The sequence below is a fragment of the Dasypus novemcinctus genome, chromosome 5 (assembly GCF_030445035.2).
Source record: "Dasypus novemcinctus isolate mDasNov1 chromosome 5, mDasNov1.1.hap2, whole genome shotgun sequence".
NCBI classification, from domain to species: Eukaryota; Metazoa; Chordata; class Mammalia; order Cingulata; family Dasypodidae; genus Dasypus; species Dasypus novemcinctus.
The window spans coordinates 37,345,876-37,370,158 of NC_080677.1; the positions used below are offsets into that span (position 1 = coordinate 37,345,876).

Consider the following 24,283-nt stretch of genomic DNA (forward strand, 5'->3'; position numbering starts at 1 on the left):
GCCTCCTCCTTGGCTTACCATCTTTATTTAATATCTCATTAACCCTGAGAAAAACCTAAAGTAACTTAGCATCGATAGTTGAAAAATATGGGTACCACGGGAGCTAGTTCACCAGAGGCAGGGCAGGCGGAGGAGGAAGACAGATAAATGGCATTCCTGTTTGCCCTTTGTTCTAACTCTACAGTTAGCAGGAAAATATCAAACTAATCTTGACAATAAAGTATTATGTGTCAGAATATTGTTTCGATTGCTTTGTTACTCAGGGGCGGATAGACGGTCTTCCGAGCCCGCCGATTACCTATGCAGACAGAGCCCTCTCCCAGGCTAATCTACGCCTCTCTGCTCCCTCTCCCGGGACCCCAGTTGCTCAGGCCATAAAAATAGTATCTAGGGAAAGAAAGCTAAAATTTGAGAAACCTGTGGACTAAATAAACTTTTGGGGATTAGTTATGTTTTTTAAAAAAACAGATTTCAGGTCTGATAAAGGTGTGTTATAGTTAAAGTGAGTAAAAATATTAAATGACTTTAAACAGTATTATGCTTCATCAAAACCTGTATTTACCATTCAGACAGAGGGTGCTAGACTTTGTGGCACAATAAAGTACACAAATCGAGTGAATTTTGTGACACAATGAAGACCCATCTCCTTCAGGAACTGGCTCAGAGACAGCCCAGGACTACATGCAAATCTGGCAATTAACGAGTGGCTCTTTTACTACCCAGTATCCGTTTGATGGCTCTGCTATACCATTTCACACTCTGTTAAATTAGATTCATCAGGGTGGGCAATGGCATTCTAATATGTGCTGACCCTTTGCTAATCATCACTAGAAATATCAGCTCATCTCTTGGATTATCACATGCATTTGGAATCATGCCATCATTCCACATCCATTAGTGTTTTTGCCTAAGAACCTCTCTTGCCTGCATCTTACTCCAAACAACAATGTTTTAATGAAGAAAAATAGTGCAGAGTTTAGTGCATTCCTTGTGCTAGTAACTTAAGTTTTAATGTTTCAATACTACTTGAAAATGAAATGACAATGCAATCTGCTTTTTTCTTTTTGTCAAAAATAGTTTAAAGATATTGGAATATTGGAGGATTTGGTTTGTTTGTTTGTTTTTTCCCCTCTAGAGGAATGGTACTGCCATTCTCATAGCTTGCAAGGAGTTTCTGAGTGTTTTGTACCCAGGCTTGGTCTGTATATACAATAGTGATCTATCTACTTATTCAGAGATTAAATTTCTATCCGTTTATAGTGACAAAACTGAAATTAAGGGGAATCTTTCTGGCAAATAGAAAAAAAAGGCTGTGAGAAAACCATGGCAATTTACTCTGTAGAAGGTATGGACTTCATCTCATAGATTCAGGTTTAAGGTATGTAGGCACACATGGAGGGCTGCAAGAAATTATACCTAAACAAAGAGGGAGGGACTAGAAGAACTTTAGAGCCCAGTAGTGTGGGAACCATTTACTATATACAATATATACAATATAAGTCTGACTTATAGTACTATTGACCTTTATAATGCTGGGCTGTAGAGAATATATTAGATTATCCATTGTGAACTCTGTAATAAGCAAGAAAAATGTCCATCAAAAAGGCTCAAAATAAAATTTGGCATTTGAATGTAAAGTTTTTGTTTTTGCTTTTCTTTAGGAGGTACCAGGGATTGAACCCAGAACCTCGTATGTGAAACACAGGCACTCAACCACTGAGTTACATCCACTCCCCAATGAGAGTTGGTTTTTTCCATTTGCTTGTTTTTTTAGGAGGTACTGGGAATCAAACCTGGGACCTGTATGTGGGAAGCAGGTGCTCAACAGCTTGAGCTACATCCGCTCCCCAAAAGTTGGCATTTGAATTGATTGAGTTATCTGGAAAACGGTATATGGTACATTGCATTTTTTCAAACATCCTGGTTAACTAAAAGCCTGCCTTAGGTGAAGATGATGGTGTCACATAGAATGAACTTTTTAGTCCTATTCTAATCTGTTCCCATACACATTTTGCACTAAAGATGAGAAACACACTTTTCTAAGAAAACTCTTGTATTATAATAGGGTTCCAGCCATGGTAGAAAAATTGGTCAAGACATAGGAACAATTTGTAATAAAGGAAATAAAATAGACAAAGAATAAATTTTTAAAAACAGTCAACTTCACTATTAATCAAGAAATACAAAATAAACTGATAATCTATTTTTGGTTTTAGCAAAATAGCAAGCTCACCAAACATAATGATCAGTGTTGGTCAGTGTTCAACTTTTATACCTATTTTTAAGAAAATACATTGATTTATTTTCCTTAAAATAAAAAATTGACAGCAATTTCACAGTTGGTATCAAAATCCTTAAAAATATTCATCCCCTTTGACCCAGTAATCCCACTACTGGGAATCTAAAGGAAATCTCTATAAAGCAGCCAAAGATTTACGTACAAGGATGTTCACTTTGGTAATATATATTATGGCTACTATAATAATAGATCCCATTTATCAAGCTCCTTTTATGTGCCAGGCCCCTGTGCTATGACTTAGCCTACATCAAGTCACTTAATTTATGTGATAAAAAAAAAGTAAAAGCTATTAAATGTTCAACAAAAAAGGAAAGATTAAATAATGATATGATGGGCTCTTTTTTCCTCTCTATTTTTTTTTTTAATGTTACATTAAAAAAATATAAGAGGTCCCCATATACCCCCCACCCCATCACCCCTCTCCTTCCACATCAATAACTTCTTTCATCATCATGGCCCATTCATTGCATTTGGTGAATACGTTTTGGAGCACTGCTGCACCACATGGATAATGATTTACATTGTAGTTCACACTCTCCCCCAGTCCACCCAGTGGGCCATGGCAGGACATACAATGTCCAGCATCTGTCCCTGCAGTACCACCCAGGACAACTCCAAGTCCTGAAAATGCCCCCACATCATATTTCTTCTTCCTCTCCCTACCGTCAGCAGCTATCGTGGCCACTTTCTCCATATCAATGCTACAATTTCTTCCATTAGTAATCGCAATAGTTCCGTAGTAGAATATCAGTAAGTCCACTCTAATTCATACTCTATTCCTCCATCCTGTGGACCCTGGGATGGTTATGTCTACTCCAACTCTGTATAGAGAGGGGCTTAGATTCCACATGATGGACTATTATGCAAACAATTAAACCTGATTCCATAGATGTCATTGTAGAATGCTTGCAACACAATTAAATACACTTTAAGTCCTGTTTGCTCAAATATTTTACTTTATTGAGCTTCCCTCGTTAGGCATGTTATCTAAGCCTGCTACTATTCTTGTATTTCTAAATACTGTTCTTGCCTCTTTTTTTTTTTTAATAAAGAAAAGCATGAACTCCAGTCTAATGACCTGGCCATCTCCAAATCCCTTGATGCATCTAGTCGGATATATGTCTACCGGAAAGACCTGGCTGACACTTTGGTAAGGACTTTTAGCCTTGTACTTGAAACACATGCACAAAAATGTCAGACTCAGAGTAAATTTTCATAGGTTTATAATGAAAATTAGGGAAAAAATGTGTTAAAATATTTTCTTTCTTGGCCAAATAACATTACCTTTACAAATCAAAAAGAGATGCAACTTGAGGAATTCCATACCCTTCCTAAGTCAAACCCTGCTTCTATCTGAGCCTTTGAAACCAGGGATTTGGGACAAATGACTCCTTCACCCATGGAATCTTAATTCCATTTCTTCTTTTTTGGAGGATGCTGGTGATCAGGCTAACAAATACACCCTGGGCAGATTTAGGGGGAAGGATACTCTGTGTCCTTTATTTCACTACCTTTGGTACACTCTCAATACCCCATCCCTTCTCATGATGGCAGGGTGTCTGATGACTCTGCAGAGAAGAGTTTGAAGAAATGTAGGTGTTGTAAATGAGTGATTATTTTGTTGTATTGTAATTTTAAAATACAGAGATTAATTCTTTGACTCTAAAATATTCCCTTCTCCTGTGTCCTTTATTTTTTCAAAATGCCGTTCCTTTGGTTTTTAAGACACGATCATTAGCTATTCAAGTCCAAGGCATCAGAATCCTCAGATGGGGGAATTTATATTTTAATTGGGAAACATCAGCTAGTTTGGAAAGACACCAAATAGTTTTCAATCACTTTAGTAGCAACAATAGATGTAAAGATGTTTGTGGCCATTAATAATTTCTTGACAGACATGAAAAAAATACTCCAAACCACGCTTCTAGGTGCTAGGCCCTATTCATGAATGGAAAGCAGTTGATACTGAAACAATCATCTGCCATAGGTATAAATGAAATAACATTTTTATGTCTGAGTTTTTTCGCTTTCCACAGACATTTTAATAAAATTTGTAAATGTGTGTCTGTTATGAGACTTGTTAAACATATTTCCAGCAAAAGCCATGTCTTTATTGACGTGCCTTGTGCTATTTCTCTCGTTTGTTTTTATAGTCACCCTGCTGGCACATTAATTCTTACTAGAAGCCAAAGTGATTTCAGGGCTCTCGCTTTCATTATTATGCTGGGGCAGTGCTTTAGAATCAGACTTGCACGTGTGCGCATACCGGGGAGGGGCAGGCTAAGTCAGTGAAGTATCATTGATCACCTTCTCCTGTTTCCAAGGCTGTTTCCTAAATTGGCTGTAACTCTCTGAAGGTGAACAGACCAGGGGAAATATTAAGTGCATTCAGAAAAGATTACTTTTCTAATCTGCGTTTCTAGTGCCTGTCTGTGGCCAGCCTGTTCAGTACAAAACATTTGGTAATTACTGAGGATCCTTTTGCTTCTGTGTGTTGGTGTAGAACCCATTTGTAGAAAATGAGGAATCTCAGCAAAGGTCACTGAGGATTTTGGGAATGAACACTTGGGATCTTGCTCTGGAATTAATGAATTTTGATTGGAGTCTCTTCAATTCAATTCACGAGGTAAGGAGGGAGTAAGAAGAATGAATGCTAATGCTATTTTAAACTGTGAAGCCTTTTTGAAGAATATTTATGCACATGGCTAAGTGTAAAATGAAAAAAAGACTCATCTCTGGTGATATAGTTTTGCTAGTATAGCATGGTCCAAATGATGTTTGAAAATTTTAAATATATTGAAAAACTGATCCAATCCTAGAAAAAGCAGAATATATGGTCATCCTTTATTTGCTCCTAGTGCAATCAAATGTTTGTGTAATGTAGTGTAAATTTGCTATGTTTTACATGGGTGTACATATTTGTATTATATATAATTTATGTGTATATTTGAAGCTTTAATGAGGTTGAATAGCTACTATACCTTTGATACCTCTGATATAAATGGTTTTTACCTTTTCCATGAAAATTAGTTACAAATGAAACATTTATATTTATATATATACTTTTGTATATATATAATCTTTTTGCTTTAAGTAAATCCTGTAAATTTAAACTGTGCTGCAAGATTTCATGCTTTCTTGAAAACTTTGAGAAATGTTTCAAATTTTCATGTCCATCGATTTCTCCTTTGTGGATAGATCATAACCTTTATAAAACAACAGAGTAGGAGCAAAGGGCTGCTGATGAAGCGTAGATTTGGCCAGTGGAGAGGCGCACAGGAGTCGGGATGAAAACCATGACAGCCCTGGGAAATCATATGTTGGGTTGGCTTTGCCTTACAGTGAAAATTTTCATTGCAAAATGGCCTTTTCCTTCTCAAGAAGGAACATCATGCCCAGTTTAAGGACCCTTGGGCTTCACTTTCTGTTTGGAATGTCTTTTAAGTGTCTTCCTATTTTCTCATTCAGTTGAGAGAAATCTTCAACATTATGAACTGAATTTGAACAAGTAGTGAACTTTAAGGCTAAAGGACTTGTGACTTTGAAAGTGTTCGAGTGGCCTGTGCCCCTGCTTATCCTGAGTATCCAGCGGGAAAATGTGGGTTATTTCTGAAAGATACTTACCTTTAAAATCACAGCTCTTCTATTGCTCTGCATATGATTAGTCTGCGTAAATAGTTATTGGTCTTACTTGTTTTGATAAAATACTGGAGCATACCTTAATCTCACTTTTTTTCCATTTAGGATTTGATAATATTTTAAGTCAGTGGTTCTTTTTTTTTATTTATTTTTTTAAATTAATTATTTATTATTATTATTATTTTTTTTAATTACATTAAAAAAAATATGAGGTCCCATTCAACCCCACCGCCCCCGCCCCCCACTCCCCCCACAGCAATGCATGATACCCAAACCAGCAGCAGCAGCAGTTCCCAGTTCCCAGTTCTTACCTGGAAACTTGTTAGAAATGGAAATTCTCAGGCCCCATCCAGACTTGCAGCATCAGAAACTCTGTGGGTGGGCCTAGCAATCAGTGATCCTGATTTATACTAAAATTCGAGAAGCATTGCCTGGAGTATTGATTTAGATTCAGCCTATGACTTAAACTGCAGACCGACTTAGGTTGTAAGGGCTTTACCATCCTTAAATTCTGAAAAATTACCTTTGTAACATATTGTTATTGGTTATGCTCTCTGTTAACAGAGAGTATATCAGATCTAATGAAATAGCAGTGACTATCTGAAGATAACTCTTTAAAATGGGCTAAGTTTTGTACCAACTTGACTTTGAATGTGCTTAAAATAATCCCTGGCATAAATATATTTTCCTTCCAGCAAGAGCTGATCTACTTCACATTCAGCAGACAGGGAAGTGGGGAGCACACTGTGAACCTCAGCCTTCTGCTCCAGAGATGCAATGAAGTCCAGCTCTGGGTGGCCACTGAAATTCTGCTCTGCAGCCAGCTGGGCAAGCGAGTGCAGCTAGTGAAGAAGTTCATCAAAATTGCGGCTCAGTAAGTTTCTCCTCGGAAAAGGTGCTATTCCTCCAGCCTCCTTGAATGCATAAAGTATTTTCCCCTTGTGGTTATAAGAAGGGCTGGAATGTGAAAGTTCAATATTGAGTTACGTGACCAAATGGCTGAAAAGGTCTGTTTTTGAATATTTATATCTTTGCATTTGCAGTGTTTATATTTTAAAGTAAATGTCAAATTACCAGGCTGAAGCACTGTGCAATGGATAGAACTGATGAGCAGGCAGTACACAATCCTGCATCCTGCTGTTAAATCCCAGTCTAGCCAGAAGAACCACAGTAGGCTGGGAAATTGGGGAAGACGATGTGAGGGAGTGACAATCCTTGAAAACAGATGCGTTCTAGGATTCCACTCTTGGCTTTTTTTCACCCACTAAGAACTTGGCAAGCTCCTTGGAAGGCCCTGCATGGCTTCACCCCCACGTGCTCTCCGCTCCAGCCCGTCTGAATGCCCACCTCTTCCCCCGACACCATCCCCCAAGCCTGGACTCTGTTGCTCCATCCACCAAGAGTGCTGTCGTTCTTCAGACCCGGCTCACATGTTACTTCTTTCCTGATGTCATCCCTGACTTTCAAATGCAGGGTCAGCTCTTACCTGCTCCCCCAACACATGAAGAGTTTTTTCCTTAAAAACAAACAAACAAAAAACCTTCTCTTATTATATGTATTCTCTTTATCTTTAAATTTATATTTATTAAATGTATCTGTCTGTCTTCACTGACAGATAACCTCCCAGAGGACAGGTTAATCATGGTACCTGGGGTATCTGGTATAGAACTTGGTAAATAGCAGTGACTCAGTAAATGTTGGTTGAATGAAATTTTCATAACTTGCCGGGAGCATCTCTTGCAATACCAGATTAGTGCTCTGAGACTGCTCTTCAGACGGCTTCCCAACAGAAGCACAAAGAAGCAGCATGGATCAAATTCTTCTCCAGTCCCTTTTCATTTCTTCATTGTTGTCCAAGGTAGTGTCCATATAAAACTATTTTTGAATCGCCCTCAATCAAGATATATTCTGGATATACATACCACTTAGCCACCATATGTGCAGACCCTTGCACGATACTGTGGGGAAATGAGACTGAGGCGACTCTCAATCTCTGCTCTCGTGGAGGGTGCAGTCTCCTGGGGGAATAATTTTATAACGCACATGGCTAATGTGCAAAGTAGAGTGGGGAAGTGCCCTGTTAATGGGGTCATATTCTATTGGGACTTTAGGGGAAGGAAAGATCAAATCCAAAGGGATGGGAGAAGGATTAGGAAAACCTTTTTGAAGGAAGTAGCATTTCAGGTTATATTTGAATTCTAGGTGAGATGTTGACAGGAAAGAATTTGGAAAGTCATGTTCTCCACAGAGATAAAACTCTCTGGTGGTATGGAAACTGATAAACAGAGTGCACGGTCAGGGAAGGTAAAGGTAGCCAACTGGGCAAGAGTGTTGTACGGATGTTGTGGGAGACTGATCTTCAGGAAGGTTGATATGAAAATAGCATAGATGAACTGTAGGTAAATAGACCCTAGGAGGTAGGATATTTTATTTACTTAGGCAAGAGATAAGAGAGGGTCTTGGCCTGGTTTGTGCTGTGACTGGGAGTGGAAGAAGAGACAGAGAGTGATAATGGATCTGCTCAAGTCTTGGACTGCTTTTGTTATGAATGCTCCTTTTTAAAAAGTTTTTCCGGTGCAATTCCATAGTAGCCTGTGAAATTCCTGAAGATGATGCTCTTTGGGTTGAAAAGCTTTCTTATACATTCCAGTTACATGGAGAAATGGGACATTAAAGCTCCAGGAAGTAAAGTGACACCATCCAGCTCAGTTCTCAGTGTAAGATTGTATCCATCTGCAGGGAAATGAAATAGATTCACATCTTCTCCATATGGCCCGGTATCTTGAATTATTCATGGTACTGGTCTCTATCCCTTGCTCATGAAGTAGAATGCCAACAGAAACATAAAGTCATATTTCTTATAATCACACTGGTAGGAATAATCAAGGAAAAATAGTAATTTCCACAATCATAGTGTTTTCTTTGCCTAAGGCATTCCTATTTGCATATTCATGTTTCCCCATCTCTCTCACATCCCCATCCTCCACCTCTGTGGATTGAATGAATTTTATTTCCTCACACAGAGACAAAGGACTGTTTGCTAAACTGGAATGTTTCATGTCAGACTGCCTGTTCATGTCATGGAATGAATGACTCTTGGTAACAGACTGGAATGGTACCCAATATTTATAGTGTATCAATTTATCTTCTAGAGAAATCATGTCTATATTATTTGCTTTCTATTTATGGATTCGGATATTAGTTATATGTGTTTTTGTTTGTGTATGTTTAAGTATCGCAAGTTATCTTGAGCACCAAGTGTGGGGAGGCAGCAGCGGCTTTCCAGATCCCACTCTTGGTGCTGCCAGGCCTGACCCCCACTGGCTGGGAGCCGGGAGGACGGCTGGACTTGGGCAGGCTGGAGTCTGCAAGGCTGGCTCTAGAACCAGGCTAGTACAGGCAGGATCTGCCAGGGCTCAGCCAACTGTGCGAGTCACTGCTTCAACAGCTCCAAACCATTTTCTGGGGTCTGAACCAGGTGCTCTTACATACCTTCTGGGCACCTGGAAATTGGTACTGCTTTTGGGACAGCCCTTTGTAATGTGGATCAAACACTTTAAGCTTCATAGCTTTTGACCCACACTGTAATGGCTGGAAGTCTAGGTTATTGAAAAACTCATAAATATGGTCAAAAATGTTATGCACAAAGATATTCATTACAGGGATGCGGATGTGGCTGAAGTGATAAGGCCTCCATCTACCATATGGGAGGACTTGGGTTCAACCCATGGGGCCTCCTGGTAAAAAAGAAGAAGAGAAAGTGTGCCTGTGTGGCGAGCCAGTGCCAGCGTGGTGAGCCGAGTGCCAGCGCAGTGAACCAGTGCCCATGCGAGTGCCTGTGTAGCGAGCCCGGTGCCTGCAGGATGAGTCAGGTGTTCATGTGAGTGCCTGCATGGTCAGCCAGTGCCCACGTGGTGAGCCAGGTGCCTGCGCAGCAAGCCGAGTGCCCACGCGGTGAGCCAGTGCCCATGCAAGTGAGTCACGCAGCAAGATGATGATGCAACATAAAAGAGAGACAGAGGGGAGAGCAGAGGTGAAGCATAGCAGAGACAAGGAACTGAGGTGGCCCAATTTACAGGGAACCTCTCTCCACATCACAGGTCCCCAGGATCAAATCCTGGTGAATCCTAGAGGAGAAAGACAAGAAGAGAAGACAAAAAGGAGAAATAGATATAGAAGATCACACAGTGAATGGACACAGACAGCAAAAAAAAACAGTAGCATGAGGAGAGGAATAAATAAGTAGATAAATAAAATAATAAATAGAATTTTTTTAAAAAAGCTATTCATTACAGCATTCTGGTAGCAGGAAGGAATTGAAAATAAACGTCCACAATAGGGGGATGAATGAACAAATTATGGAATATGCTCTTAATGAAATATTCTACAGCCAACAATGATAGTGATGAGTCCATAGTACGTAATAGAGCATTTATGTCAACTGAAAAAGCAGGATCCAGAGTTGTATATGCACTGTTTACAATTTCCATTTGGTGAAGACGCCATGGAGGAGGTGGCATTTGAGGGAGGCTACATTAGCACCCTTTGGGTACCTGTTATGCACCCTCTTATGGCTAAAGACTTTAATATTTTTTCCTATTTAGTCATCAAGGTAGGGTAATTTCTTAATTTTAAAGGCTAACCTCAGTAAGGTTGTTTTATAATGCTCCCCCAGTAAAGGAATCTGGAGTTCACAGGTTGTTCCGGCTGATCTTGAAGTCCAAGCTCCTTCTGCTACCCAAGCCCCTTCAGCTGGACTTGGACTTGGAAATGAGTGGAATTTTGACCAGTTGAGTCTAAGTCATGATTGACTGTGTGCAGAACGAATAACCTTAAAGAGTGAAAGGAGCTCAACAAGATCATTTTACTTCATTTTTCTTTAAATGAGAAATGCGAGACCGTAGTCCCATTACATGTGCTATATTTTAAATCTATACATGATAGAGTAGCTCTTTTATCAGTATCAAAGAAAATATGCTTAAATGTCATAAGAGGGGAGCCTAGGCCTGGGAGAGGAGAAGGGATTATCTGTCCCACCCCCTCAAAAAAAAACAACAAAAACCCCCAGCACGCTAATTCGAGAGGCTGGGAAGCGGTAACAATGAGAGGTTTTAATTCAGCTCTCGATGGATTTAAAAGTTTTCTGTTGGAATCGTTAAGGTGTACAAAATAGATTCAAAAAAGTCAGAATCTTTTAAAATGTTAACAAGGTGTCAAGAGCACAGATCTTTCCCTAAAGGTAAGGATGAGCTGAAGCATTTGGAAGCATTTCTGTAGGCGTTAGAAACAAACGGTTGAGGGGAGACCCAGCCTCTCAGAGCCGTGGTGAGGGGTGCGCTCGCTTTAGGGCAGAGTTCAGTTCTGCCCGAGAGGGTGAACGCCGGGGCCTAGGAGATTCTTTTCAGCTGTATCTTTGGCGATCACCTGGGAAAATGACGTTGCCTCAAAGAGCCCTCTCCTTTCTTTTACTCCATAGCTGTAAAGCCCAGAGAAACCTGAATTCCTTCTTTGCTATCGTGATGGGCCTCAACGCTGCTTCTGTCAGCCGGCTGGCGCAGACCTGGGAGGTGAGCCTTGGGGTGCCAGGAGCTTTGAGGGTGGGGGAGTTAAACCCGAAAGGAGAAGGTTTCAGTGAAAAGCCAAGTCTCAAGTCGGGAGGGACTCTTTTGATAAAGCGGTTTTTAACATGGTTCTCAATATATGTGAAAAAGAGAACATTTTTAAAAAATGCACCCCAGCTACAATTTAGTCTTCCTCTCCTCTGCCCCTGTGATAGTGTGTCTGCAATTCCGCTGTGGTCCTTTCCCATCTGACCTGCATCATGATGTGTGTTTAGAAGTAGATTTGCTAAGATGCCAATGCATTTAAGCTTCCACGCCTCTCCCTTACACGGGCGGTGGGAATAGAGTCACTTGGATGATGTGTATCTTTGTAACATTTGCAAATGCAAGGTGATTTTGTATTCTTTTTCCTTGAAGAAGGCCCACTGAATGTTAGAACTTTCAGTCCTCCCAAATCCTGGATGGGCCTCTGTGAGTGCTGTGTTCTGAAAGCTGTGTGGGTGATAAGGGGCAGAGGCACGCTCAAGACAGCACGAGTCCTGAAAGATGGACTCTCAGGGTGCATGTGGCAGGACTGAAGCTGGGGAGTCCCCAGACTTAGCCAGACACGGAAGCAGCACACTCCACCTCTCCTGTGGCCTCATCACCTTCTCTGGGCTTTTATTTCTTTCCCTCTCCTTTTCCTTCCTGTCTGGCTCTCTCGCTGTGTGTGCCATTTCTCTCCCTCCGCGTTTCTCGTTAATCACAGGGTCTTCTCCCTCATTGTTCCAGCCTGCCTGTGGCTCAGCGTGGTCATATTTGCCCCTCTTAGGCCTAATTACATCCTCTCAGATTCAGGTCCTATCACTAGCTATTCCATTCTCTTCCTGTCACCCAGTTCCTACGAGAGAAGCTGATAGCACAACTGTCTTTTTCTTACATTAGATCACAGTACAGGACTCTGGGCCGCCCATGGACTCACTTTCTTTGAGTCAGGGGGGTTCCCTGATGGAATGCACTGTGGCAACCCAAGGGTCAGGGTCAGTGCTCCTTCAGGGGCTCAAAAGGAAAGAAATGAAAGCCCTGCCTCCTTTGCCGGGGCAAGCAGGACCAGCACACACACGTCATGAGATTAAAGCAGGTGGGCAACAAGTGCCAAAACCAATCAGAACAGGAGGAAAGCAAATGGCTTGCAAGGGCCTGTAGAGAACGGAATTTGAACAAAACCCTGAAAAAAGTTTGACTTGCAAAATTGGGAGAATTAATTGAGCCAGATTCAAACAGCATACATTTAATGTGTGTCCTGACAGCCTACTATGTGCAGAACACTGCATCACTGCCATGGCACACAATAAGTGAGCCTGGAGGTTTCAGCACAGGGTGCATGTGGTGAAGCAGGTCTCGAACCAAGTCCAGATGCACCAAAGAGGAGGAAGTGGAGGGACCCATTGTGCCACAGGGCAGCTGAGGAAGACTCTGAGAGAAACCCTGAATGGCAGAGCCTTGGAGTTTGAGTTGGGGGTGGATTTTTTCTGTGAAGGGCCAGATAGTAAATATTTTAGGCTGTGCAGGCCATGTGGTCTCTGTCTCTACTACTCAACTCTGCCATTAGAGTGCAAGAGCAGCCAAAGACAATATGCAAACGAATGAGCCGGGCCAGGTTCCACTGAAACTGTATTTACAAAAGCAGGCTGTAGGCCAGATTTGGCCCATGGCTGACCTCTGGAATAGATCAATTTGGCTTTGGGCACGTTGAGTTTGAGGTGCCACTGAGACATTCACATGGGAATCCAACAGACTGTAAGACATGCAGCATGTAAGAAAGACTGCAATCAGTTGCAAATGCCTGCATCTTTTCTTTTTTGATTTGTCCTCCATTCATTGATGTGTGTGTGAATGTGTATGTGTGTGGCATTAGTTTCCAAACAGATTAAGCTTCCTGTTCACTGTGATTATCAAAAGGAAAATCCATTTCTAAATAATTTAAACATCTAATTATTATGGGTTTTGCCTCATTAGCTGGATTCTTTTTAGAAACAGAAAATTCCACAGATATTTTCTTGAACAGGGTTAGTGTTACCAGCTGGAATTTGTTAAGCACTTACCATGCACCATACACTCTTCCTGAGTCATCCCCCTATCCTCGGATGAGGAAACTGGCATCAGAGAGCACAGACTCATCCCAAACCACACATATAGAAAGGATCAGAGTTGGAATCCATGACTTCAGGTCTCCTTTTTACCACAAGAGATTACCAAGTCACATGGAAGGCAGCCAGGCGTCCCCTCAGTCCACTCTAAGGGCAGCCGACATTTTTACTTCACACTCAATAAAACTACTAAGAGAGCATATGTCAAAGTTAGAACAGGAAACTGAAGTCTAAGTTGTTTTTATTAAATAATCACCAGTGTATAGAATGTCTAACCAGCTAGATTTCTGAAACGTGTGGCTATTACTTTAAACTGATTTTAGCAACATTCCCAAGAACTGTCACTTTAAGGGAATGACGAAAGTTGAATAATGAGAAGCAAAGAGGGTAGAGCCACATGAAAGAGGTATTAATCTTCAGTGTGGCGTGTGGAAGCACAACTTAATGAAAACACCTCTCCGTGTCTCTCAAAGTAACTGACTTCAGTGACCTTTTCTGTTTGTTTTTGTTTTTGTTTTTAGAAAATCCCTGGAAAGTTTAAGAAACTTTTCTCTGAACTTGAAAGTTTAACAGTAAGTAGTTGGGCCAAAGGGGTCTTATTCTTCAAATTATAATAATTACTGGTGTCTGATTTCTTTCTAGATTTCAGTGGTCTGTGTTTGTACTCCACAGTGTCATGTAGCTTAGAATATGGATATGAAAAAATAGCTTCTTATGGAGAGGAGCAAATTGAGAGTTAATTAATTCTTCTTCCTCTCCAGATAAAAAGGTGATGAGAATAGATAGTCCTCTCGGTATGATTTTCATGAGGCAGGTTTTTAAGTTTAGGCCCTTGCAAAGCCTATGAAATTAAGCAGTATACATTTAGTGTGCAAGTTAGTGCCTTATGCATTATTCTTTTCTGCTTTTTACCATTTCTTAGATTTAAGCACAGCATTTATAGTTTCTTTTCAGAACACAATCAAACAGTGTTTTCTTATTTTCCCTAAATTGTCTATGCATTATGAGGGTAGTTTTTCTTTGCAGTGTATCTAACAAAAGACTTTGAGGTTACCTCATGATAAAAATTATGCAGAGGAAACAGTAGTTAAAGAACCTATTTGAGGAAAATAATAGGGCAATCAAAAGGTGTCTCTTTTGTAGTCATTTCCCATTATTGTAAACTAATAACTTGAGTTTCATTCATTGCCTGGATTTCCTGCCCTAATTTAGTAAGTTTATTCTCCTAGGAAACCTTTATCTACTTCATTCTTAGGAAGAACCTCTTTATATCTAAATTATGTTCAGATTGTTTAGCAAAAATAGATTTAGAATTGTTTCTTATAGCATATTGATTTTTCTCTTTCTTTGCAATCTGCTTGGTTCGGAAGGATCCTTCCCTGAATCACAAAGCCTACAGAGATGCATTCAAAAAGATGAAGCCACCAAAAATCCCTTTCATGCCTTTATTGCTTAAAGGTAACGATTTTCTATCTTTTATGCTATATAATTCTATCTTCCAGAACTTTATCGCTCTAACTGTAGAGGGCAAAAAGGGGACTTTCATTTTATTTCTTTATAGTAATTTTGACATTTTGTACCTAATTGTGTTTATGTTTTGGTTTTTTTTTTTTTTTTTTTAATACTCAACTATTTCTGAGATACCTAGAAAAAACCTTAATTTTGCTTGAGCAGACATCAAAGAATTTTCACTTGGCCTACAAAACGTTGCACTGGAAATTTTTGTGCTTTTGTTTTTTTCTGCTTCAGACTGCTCAATTATTTCCTTTGACTCTACAATTCACTTAATTCACCCAAGAATAAGGCTACATAAAGAACCCAAATGGTGTTCAATCCCACTCTATGTTTGCAATCTAAATTACAGAGACACAGCCCACAACTCATCTGAGAAATATCTTTGGTCAACACAAGGAATGGAGTATATGAAAATTATTGGTAGATAATGTAACTTCTTTCCAGGAGTGGCATCCAGTTGGGAAAGTACCTGACAGCTCCAAGTTAGTCCACTAGTCTCTTTTCTATAAATCAACAAATAATTCATCATGATGTTAGTTAAATTTACTAATGAGATCTCAATGGCCTCTCTTTTAAACCAAAGGATCAATGAAAGGAAAACTCTTTTGAATCTACACTACTGACATTCAGTTGTCCTTCCTTATGTGTTTTCAGAGAAAAGGGTTTGGCCATTTTTCTTGGCTGTATTTTGATTAGTTCAAAGGATTTTATAAGAAGTCTCTTCCATTCAGCTTTTGCCCTTCAGAGGCCTCTAACTTCTATTGTATCAGGCCCAATGGGTGAACTTTATGTGTAATTCTGGAAGTGAGTTGCCTAGAAACTGGGTTGCTGGATGGCTTGGCCACCCCCCAACCTCACCCTGGCTTTTCCCATCAACAATAAGGATGAGTTTCCCTCTCCTCCAGGATCTTTCAAGAACAACTTGAGCTTGGAGAGGTATTGTGAGTTGCTGTGCATCCCTTCAGCTACTCATTTAGTCTTCAGCTAATATAAAGCAAGAATTTCCCAAGAAGCAAGAATATGATATTAAGATAATTTGGAGAAGCACAGAATGCTTCATTCAAGTTGTAAAGATTCTGATCAATGTGGAGGGATGAAATAAGGAAATATTATAATGCCAAAATAACCATTTAAAAGTCCATTTTATTATTCATACTTATTTGCTCTTAATATAAGTTTGTTCAGGCTTATGATTTTTATATGCCAAATAAAACACAGGCTTATGATTTTTATTTGCAAAATAAAATGCCTTCAGTGGGAATGGGAATAGGTGGTACGTAACACTGAAAATCACTTAAAAACAGATGAACAAGAAATGAGGAGACCAAATTGGAAAAGGAAGTTTAGGTAGAAAAAATTTTGAAACAAATATTTTTAAGGTAGTAGGAGAGTAGTTAACAATATACCTTTAACTTAATTAACTATGAGCACAGCATCCTGCTATATATTAGTGTTTTTCTCCCAAAAATATTTAATGCAGTCAAGTGCCTCACACTTACATCTTAGCTTGCATGTAATTTTCTGCTCTACTGCATTTATCTAGACCTCATTGTTGGCAGCAAAACAAATTTCCCTTTTTCCTCCTGAAAATACATTTAGTCATTCTGAAAGAACAAGCAGTAAATTAAAACATTTTTTCTTTTTTTCACTGGAATTCTTCTCAAGTTTAAATAAGCACTTAATTTGTTTTTCCTTCATCTTAATTTTTGTCATCACAAAAACAAACATCATGAGTACTCTTATATTTGCCCATTTTTGTCTGAAATAATTTCTAAAGAAAAATGGGATAAAAATTAAATATATATATGTATCATTCCTGAGATAAGACATTTTAGAAAAATAAACATTGTTTTAGGTATTTAAACTACATAATTACTTTAAGAGTTGCAACGAACATTTTGGAGCAATCAGCATAATTTTTAATGAAAGCTTTTTTCCCATCTCTTATGCCTACTATTGGATTGCTTTTAACTACAGAAATGAGACAAAGCTGAACTCCTTAGGAGTTTAGGAAGGATTAGACCGCTGGTATTGTGTTTTGTTTTGTCTTTTTAACAATTCCTAGTAGGCATGAAGGTATTAAGTGCACAACCCCATGATCCTTCCAGCCATCAGCTGTCTTATTTGCCAGAAATTCCTTGCCTTTTGATCTACTTTCTCCCCTGCTCTAGCGTGAAAACTGGTTCACACATGCTAACTCAGTGTTGGGGAAAGAGTCCAGCTGAGCTGTGGGCCAGGGAAACCCTTGGGTCAAAAGCCACTGAGTGCTCTATAGTGTCTGGTATTTTGGGGTCCCTTCCACCAGGGCCAATAATCAAGAGGTGTCTGGAGACAAACTGGGGTCTTCACGGTGCATGGAGTGGAGATTATTGATGCAGATTTGTGGGGGTATTTGAAGGAGGGCAAAGTGTTTCTTTCTCCTCTTTCAGTGGTTCCCTACTCAGATGGGTCATTTCTTCCAGTCATTCTATTTGATGAGATGTTCGGTGTGTCTTCAGATGTCTGCACATGAAAGGGGCCTTGCCCTGCTCAGCACCCTGAAGCTGCTGCACCTCCCACTTAAGTTTTAAAATGCCGGTTTTTGAGCTGGACCACCTATTCCGTCATCTGTTTCACTCTTTCCTCCTAACACACGTGCCATTCAACTGCATCAAAACCTCCCCTCACCGAACCCATGCACTCCACCTGAGCTGGGGCCCCAACAGCTTCTCTTCCGTCTCCACCCCAGTTCTTGCTCGCCCAGACTCTGGGCGCCTTTCCTTCCCTTATTCAGCATCCTCCCAAGCCCCAGCCCTCCACAGAGCCATCGGTGCTGCCCGCTGACCTCGGCAAATCCCTGAGAGGTTAAGAGGGACCACCCAAGAAGAGGAGACACCTAAGGCGGGAGAGAATCCCGAGACAGAGTGAGGAGGGAGACACGTTAAACACTACAGAGACACCTGACAGGCTATAAACTCAGCAAGTCAGCTGTATCTGGCAAGAAGGAATGTCCAAGTCCTTTCAACCTGAGATACACAGAGAGGCACTGTAGAGTAAGGGGACAACCCCCTTGAGTTTGACTCCTGGCTCTGATACTTGTCGCTGTGTGAGATTGTGCCCACTGCAGAAGTCCTTTGGGCCCTAGTAATTCATATGCTTTCCTCCTTGGGTTAGACCTTATGGGATTTGTGAGGATTAAATGAGGTAAAGCAGGTAAAGCACTGAGAGGCTGTCAGTAGAATGTATAATTAATGGCACCTTTTTCCCTAGTAGGATATTAGTTTAAAATTATAATAATAAAAATAATAAAAACCCCATTTGTGTATCGTCTTTGGAGAGATGTCTGGTCAAGTCTTTTGCCCATTTTTAAATTAGTTTGTCTTTTTGTTGTAAAGTTGAAGGATTTCTTTATATAAACTGGACACTAATCCTTTATTGGATATGTGGTTTCCAAACATTTTCTCCCATAGTGTAGATTGTCATTTTACTTTCATGATAAAGTAAAATATCTCAACGATATTGAGAAACGTATTTTTACTTTCATGGGGTCCCCTTTATCTATTTTTTCTTTTGTTGTTTTGGGTTTTGTAAAGTCTAAAAAGCCATTGCCTAACACAAAATTCTGCAGATGTTCCCTATATTATCTTGTAGAAGTTGATAATTTAGGCTCTTAAACTTAGGCCTTTGATCCATTTTGACTTGATTTTTGTATATGGTGTAAGATAGGGGTCTTCCTGCTTTTTTTGCAAATGAAGATCCAGTTTCCCCAGCAACATTTGTTGAAGAGACTGTTCTTTCCAATTGAGTGGTCTTTGCCACCTTGCCAAAAATCAGTTGGCCATAAATGTGAGGATTGATTTCTGAGCTGTTGATTCTCTTCCATTCGTCTATATTCTGTCCTTGTGCCAGTACCATGCTGTTTTGATTAGTGTGTCTTTGCAATGAGTTTTAAGATTAGGAAGTGCCAACATGATCCTTCTTTTTCAAGATGGCTTTAGCGGTTCAGGGCTCCTTACCCATCCATATAAATTTGATGATTGGCTTTTCCATTTCTGCAAAGCAGGTTGCTAGAAATTTGGTTGGGATTGCAATTGAATCTTTAAATTACTTTGGGTAGTATTGACATTGTAATGCTGTTTAGTCTTCCAGTCCATGAACATGGGCTATCCTTCTATTTATTTGGGTCTTCTTTAATATATTTTAGCAAATGTTTTGTAGTTTTCTGTGTATAAGTCCTTTACATCCTCAGATTTACTCCTAGATATTTGATTCTTTTAGTTGCTGTCAGGAATGGAATTTTTTCATATGTATTATTTTGTTTGTCTTTATTTATTTTTTTAATGTTATGTTAAAAAAATATGAGGTCCCCATATACCCCCCACTTGGAATTTTTTTCTTGATTTCTTCTTCAAATGTTTTTTACTTATGTATAGAAACACTACTGATTTGTGCTATTGATCTTCTACCCCACCACTTACCTGAACATTTATTAGCTCTAGGAGCTTTGTTGTGAATTTTTCAGGATTTTCTGTATATAGGATACTATAATCTGAAAATAATAAAAGTTTTACTTCTTCCTTTCCAATTTGGATGCCTTTTATTCCTTTTTCTTGCCTAATTGCTCTGGAAAGAACTTCCAATACAATGTTGAGTAACAGTGGTGAGAGTGGATATCCTTGTCTTGTTCCTGATCTTAGAGGTAAAACTTTCAATCTTTCACCATTAAGTAGGATGTTAGCTGTGGGCTTTTCATATATGCCCTTTATCATGCTGAGGAAGTTTCCTTCTATTCCTAGTGTCCTAAGTGTTTTTCTATAAAAAAAAAAATGCTGTATTTTGTCAAATGCCTTTTCTGCATTGAGATGATCATGTGAGGTTGTTTTTTTTTTCCCTTCATTCAGTTAATGTGGTTTTTAAATTAATTGATTTTCTTATGTTGAACCAACTTTGCCTACTAGGGATAAATGCCACTCGATCATGGTGTATAATTCTTTTAATATGCTTTTGGATTAAGTTTCCTAGTATTTCTGTTGAGTATTTTTGTGTCTAAATTCCTAAGAGATATTGGTCTCTAGTTTTATTTTCTTGTGGTATCAGCATCTGGCTTTGGTTAGAGGATGATATTGGTCTCATAGAATGGATTAGGGAGTGTTCCCTCCCCTTCAATTTTTTGGAAGCATTTGAGCTGATTTGGAGTTAGGTCTTCTTGGAATGTTTGGTAGAATTACCCTGTGAAGCTATCTGGTCCTGGGATTTTCTTTGGGAGGATTGATTACTGATTCAGTCTCTCTAGTAATAATTGGTTTGTTGAGATCTTCAGTTTTTTCTTGAGTCAATGTAGGTAGTTGGTCTCTTCCTAAGAATTTGTCCATTTCATCTAAGTTATCTAATTTATTGGCATACAGTTGTTCACAGTATCCACTTATAGTTCTTTTTATTTAGGTAGAGCATTTATTAATGTCCCCCTTTTCATTTTTTTTAAAGAGGTACCAGGGATTGAGCCTGGGATATTGTACATATGAAGCAGGCACTCAGCCACTGAACTCACCCATTCTGCTCCCTTTTCATTTCTGATTTTAATTATTTGTATCCTTTCTCTTTTTTTATTTGTTAATATAAGTAAAGGTTTGTGGATTTTGTGGATCTTTCTGAAGAATTGATTTTTTGTTTTGGTGATTATTATTTTGTTTTTGTTTTCTATTTCATTTATCTTTGCTCTAATCTTCATTTCTTTCCTTCTGCTTGCTTTGGGTTTTGAGCTTTTTCTAGTTCTTCCTCCAGTTTTAAGATTAGATCTCTGATTTGAAGTCTTTCTTCTTTTGTAATGTAAGCATTTAGAGCTATAAATTTCCCTCTCAGCACCACCTTCACAGTATCCCATAAGTTTTCGTATGTCCCATTTTTGTTTTCATTCACCTCAAGATATCTCCTAATTTTCTTCTGATTTCCTCTTTAATCCATTGGTTGTTTAAGAGTGTTCTTTAGTTGACACATTTATGAACTTTCCTTTTTTCCCTCTGTTGTTGATTTCTAGTTTCATTCCATTGTGATCAGAGAATATACATTGTATGATTTCAATATTTTTTTACGATATTGAGACTTGTTTTGTGACCCAACATTTGATCTATCCTGGAGAAATGTCTGTTACATGTAGTTGGTATAGTATATCATTCAAGTCTTGAACTTTCTTATATTTCTTCTGAATGGTGTGTTTAGTCTCCTACTATTAATGTAGAACTGTCAGTGTCTCCCTTCAAATCTGTCAGTATTTGCTTCCTATATTTTGGGGCTCTGCTGTTAGGTGCACATATATTTATAATTGTTAAAGCTGCCTGTTGGGTTGTCCTCTTTATCAGTATGTACTGTCCATCTTTGTCCCTCATACCTGTTTTTTTACTTAAAGTCTGTTTTATCCAATATTTTAGTATGGCCACTCCAGCTCTCTTTTGATTCCTAACTGCATGGTATTTTTTTCCCCATCCTTTCTCTGTCAACCTACTTATATATTTGAGTTTAGAGTGAGTCTTTTATAAATAGCATATAGCAAGGTCATGCTTTTTTATCCATTCTACCAATCTCTGTATTTTGACCAGAGAGTTTAAGTCTAATTACATTTAAAGTCACTGCTGAAAATATAGTTCATTCTTCTGCCATTTTGCTGTTTGCCTTTGTAAGTTTTATACCTTTTTTTGTCCCTCACTTCTGTTAAAGCCTACTTTTATATTTATTTGTTTATATGTTATGCTATATTGAATACCTTCTCATTTCTATCTGGATATATTTTTAATCTCTTTTCCTTGTGTTTATCATAGGGTTAAAATTTAGCATACTAAATATGTAACAATTATATTGGGTTTGGTACTAATTTAATTTCAAATAGCGTGCATCTATACTCTTCCTATACCCCTCTGTCCTATACCATTTTTGTACTTGTTGCTACTTACGTCCTCATACATTTTATGTCCAAGAATCTAGATTTGTCATTACTTTTTATGCATTTGCATTTTAGCACCTGTAGGAAGAAGTGGAGTTACATACCAAACAGTATAATACAATAATATGGTATTTATAATTACCCAAATAGTTACGTTATTGCAGGTCTTTATTTCTTTATGTTGCTTTGAACCATTGCCTAGTGTCCTTTCCTTTCAGTCTGTAGAACTCCCTTTAGCACTGTTTGTAGGGCAGATCTAATGGTGATGAAATCCCTCCTCTTTTTTTTGGTCTGAGAATGTCTTAATATCACCCTCATTTTGAGAGAGTTTTGCCAGATATAAAATTCTTGACTGGCAATTTTTTTCCTTCAATACTTTAAGTATTTCAACCCACTGCCTTCTTTCCCCCATGGTTTATGATGAGAAATCACCATTCTTATTGACACTTCCTTGTATGTAAAACATTGCTTTTCTCTAGCAGCTTTCAGAACTCTCTCCTTGTCCTGTGCATTTGATAGTGTAATCAATATATGGCTATATATATTGTATTTTTCTTCATGTTACCCTGTTTGGTGTTCTCTGAGCCTCTTGAATGTACATATTCACATATTTTGCTAAGTTTAGGAAGTTCTCTGTCATGATTTCTTTGACTATTACTTCTGCCTCTTTCTCTGTTTTTTCTACTTCTGATACTCCCACAACATGTATATTGATGTTTATTGATATCCCATAGCTCTCAGGCTATTTTCTCTTTTAATATTTCTTTTTTCTTTCTGCTCCTATCTGTGGTTTACTTCAAGTAGCTTGTCTTCAAGTTAACTGATTCTTTCTTCTGCCAGCTCCAATCTGCTTTTAAAACCCTCTGGGGCATTTTTCATTTTAGTTATTGTGGTCTTCAACTCCATCAGTTCTGTGTGGTTCCTTTTTAAAATTTCTATCTCTTTACTATGATTCTCATATTGTTCATTGTATTAGTCAACCAAAGGGGTACTGATGCAAAGTACCAGAAATCTGCTGGCTTTTATAAAAGGGCATTTATTTGGGGTAGAAGCTTACGTTTACCAAGCCATAAAGAGTAAATTACTTCCCTCACCAAAGTCTGTTGCCACGCATGGGAGCAAGATGGCTGCCGACATCTGCAAGCATTCAGGCTTCCTCTTCAGGTCCACAATCCCAGCTTCTCCTGGTTTCAGCTGTAGGCTGGTATAAGGCTGGTCTCTCTCTCCCTGGGGCTCATTTCTCCCTGGGCTCAGCTGTTCTGTTCTTTCCACAAGGTCAGCTATGGACTAACAGGCTCTCTCTCTTCCTGGGGCCTCTGTTGTGTCTATGGAGTCATCTCTATGTAGCCATCTCTATTCCTCTGTTTTCTTCTCCTATGTATTTACTTCCCAGGGCTCCAGCATCAAAATACCAACTGTCTCCTCTGCCGTGTTGTGTACTCTGTGATCATAATTTAATCAAGTGAAAGTGAAACCTCTGAATTTAATACAATCAAAGGGTAACATGAGCTCAAAGAAACAGAGCAGTTTACAAACATAATCCGTATTTCTTTTTGGAATTTATCAATAATATCAAACTGCCACATTCATTCATTGTTTTCCTGATATTCTGTAGTTCTTTGTCTATGCTTTCCCACATCTCTCTAAGCTTTTTTAAGATTTTTTTAAAGACTTGCCTTAGAATGTCCACATCTTGGTGTTTTCTGGATTTTTATCCTCTTCCTTTGGATGGATTAACATTTCCTATTTCTTTGTCTTGTACTCTTTGGTTTCACTCTGTACATTTTACTATCTTAAAATGGGAACTTCGGGATTTACTCCCTGGGATGTTTATTTCTTGGTTTATAACCAGGTAGTGATAAGACAGAGATTTTCTTGAGCTTCCCCCTTGTATTAAGAAGGTCTGCCCAAGGCGAACGCTCTGTGCAGGGTGTTCTCTGTCCTCCTGGGCCCCTGTCTTGTCCTGGGTTCTTACTTGTTAGTTGTTTTGGAGTTCTTCTGTTGACAGTTTAGTTGTCCCCTCTTCTTCCCAGGGAACAAACCTCCCTCTCCCTGGTATTTGAAGCCGGCAGGCTGTTGTCCCAGACTGTCTGCTTCTATAGTCTTTTATACTCCCTGGGAAGGACTTTCCCAGTTTGGTCTTTCCCAGCTAAGACAGTGCCAGGGACCCACGAATGGGGCTCAGACCACCTCCAAAGTACCTTGTAGAGGGGGTTAGGAAGGACAC

The 24,283-nt window shown here is 39.0% G+C and overlaps 1 protein-coding gene across 4 annotated transcripts in view; it reads left to right on the forward strand.

The window, feature by feature from the left end:
* The window catches only part of RAPGEF5 (Rap guanine nucleotide exchange factor 5), a 232,817-nt gene that overhangs the window by 194,984 nt on the left and 13,550 nt on the right, over positions 1-24,283 (forward strand). For all 4 annotated transcript variants that reach the window (XM_058296892.2, XM_004461331.5, XM_023589624.3 and 1 more), the window contains exons 18-23: positions 3,352-3,449; positions 4,803-4,925; positions 6,634-6,812; positions 11,415-11,505; positions 14,150-14,200; positions 14,999-15,086. In XM_058296892.2, the coding sequence (XP_058152875.1) occupies positions 3,352-3,449; positions 4,803-4,925; positions 6,634-6,812; positions 11,415-11,505; positions 14,150-14,200; positions 14,999-15,086 (630 nt within the window). The remainder of the gene's footprint in view (positions 1-3,351; positions 3,450-4,802; positions 4,926-6,633; positions 6,813-11,414; positions 11,506-14,149; positions 14,201-14,998; positions 15,087-24,283) is intronic.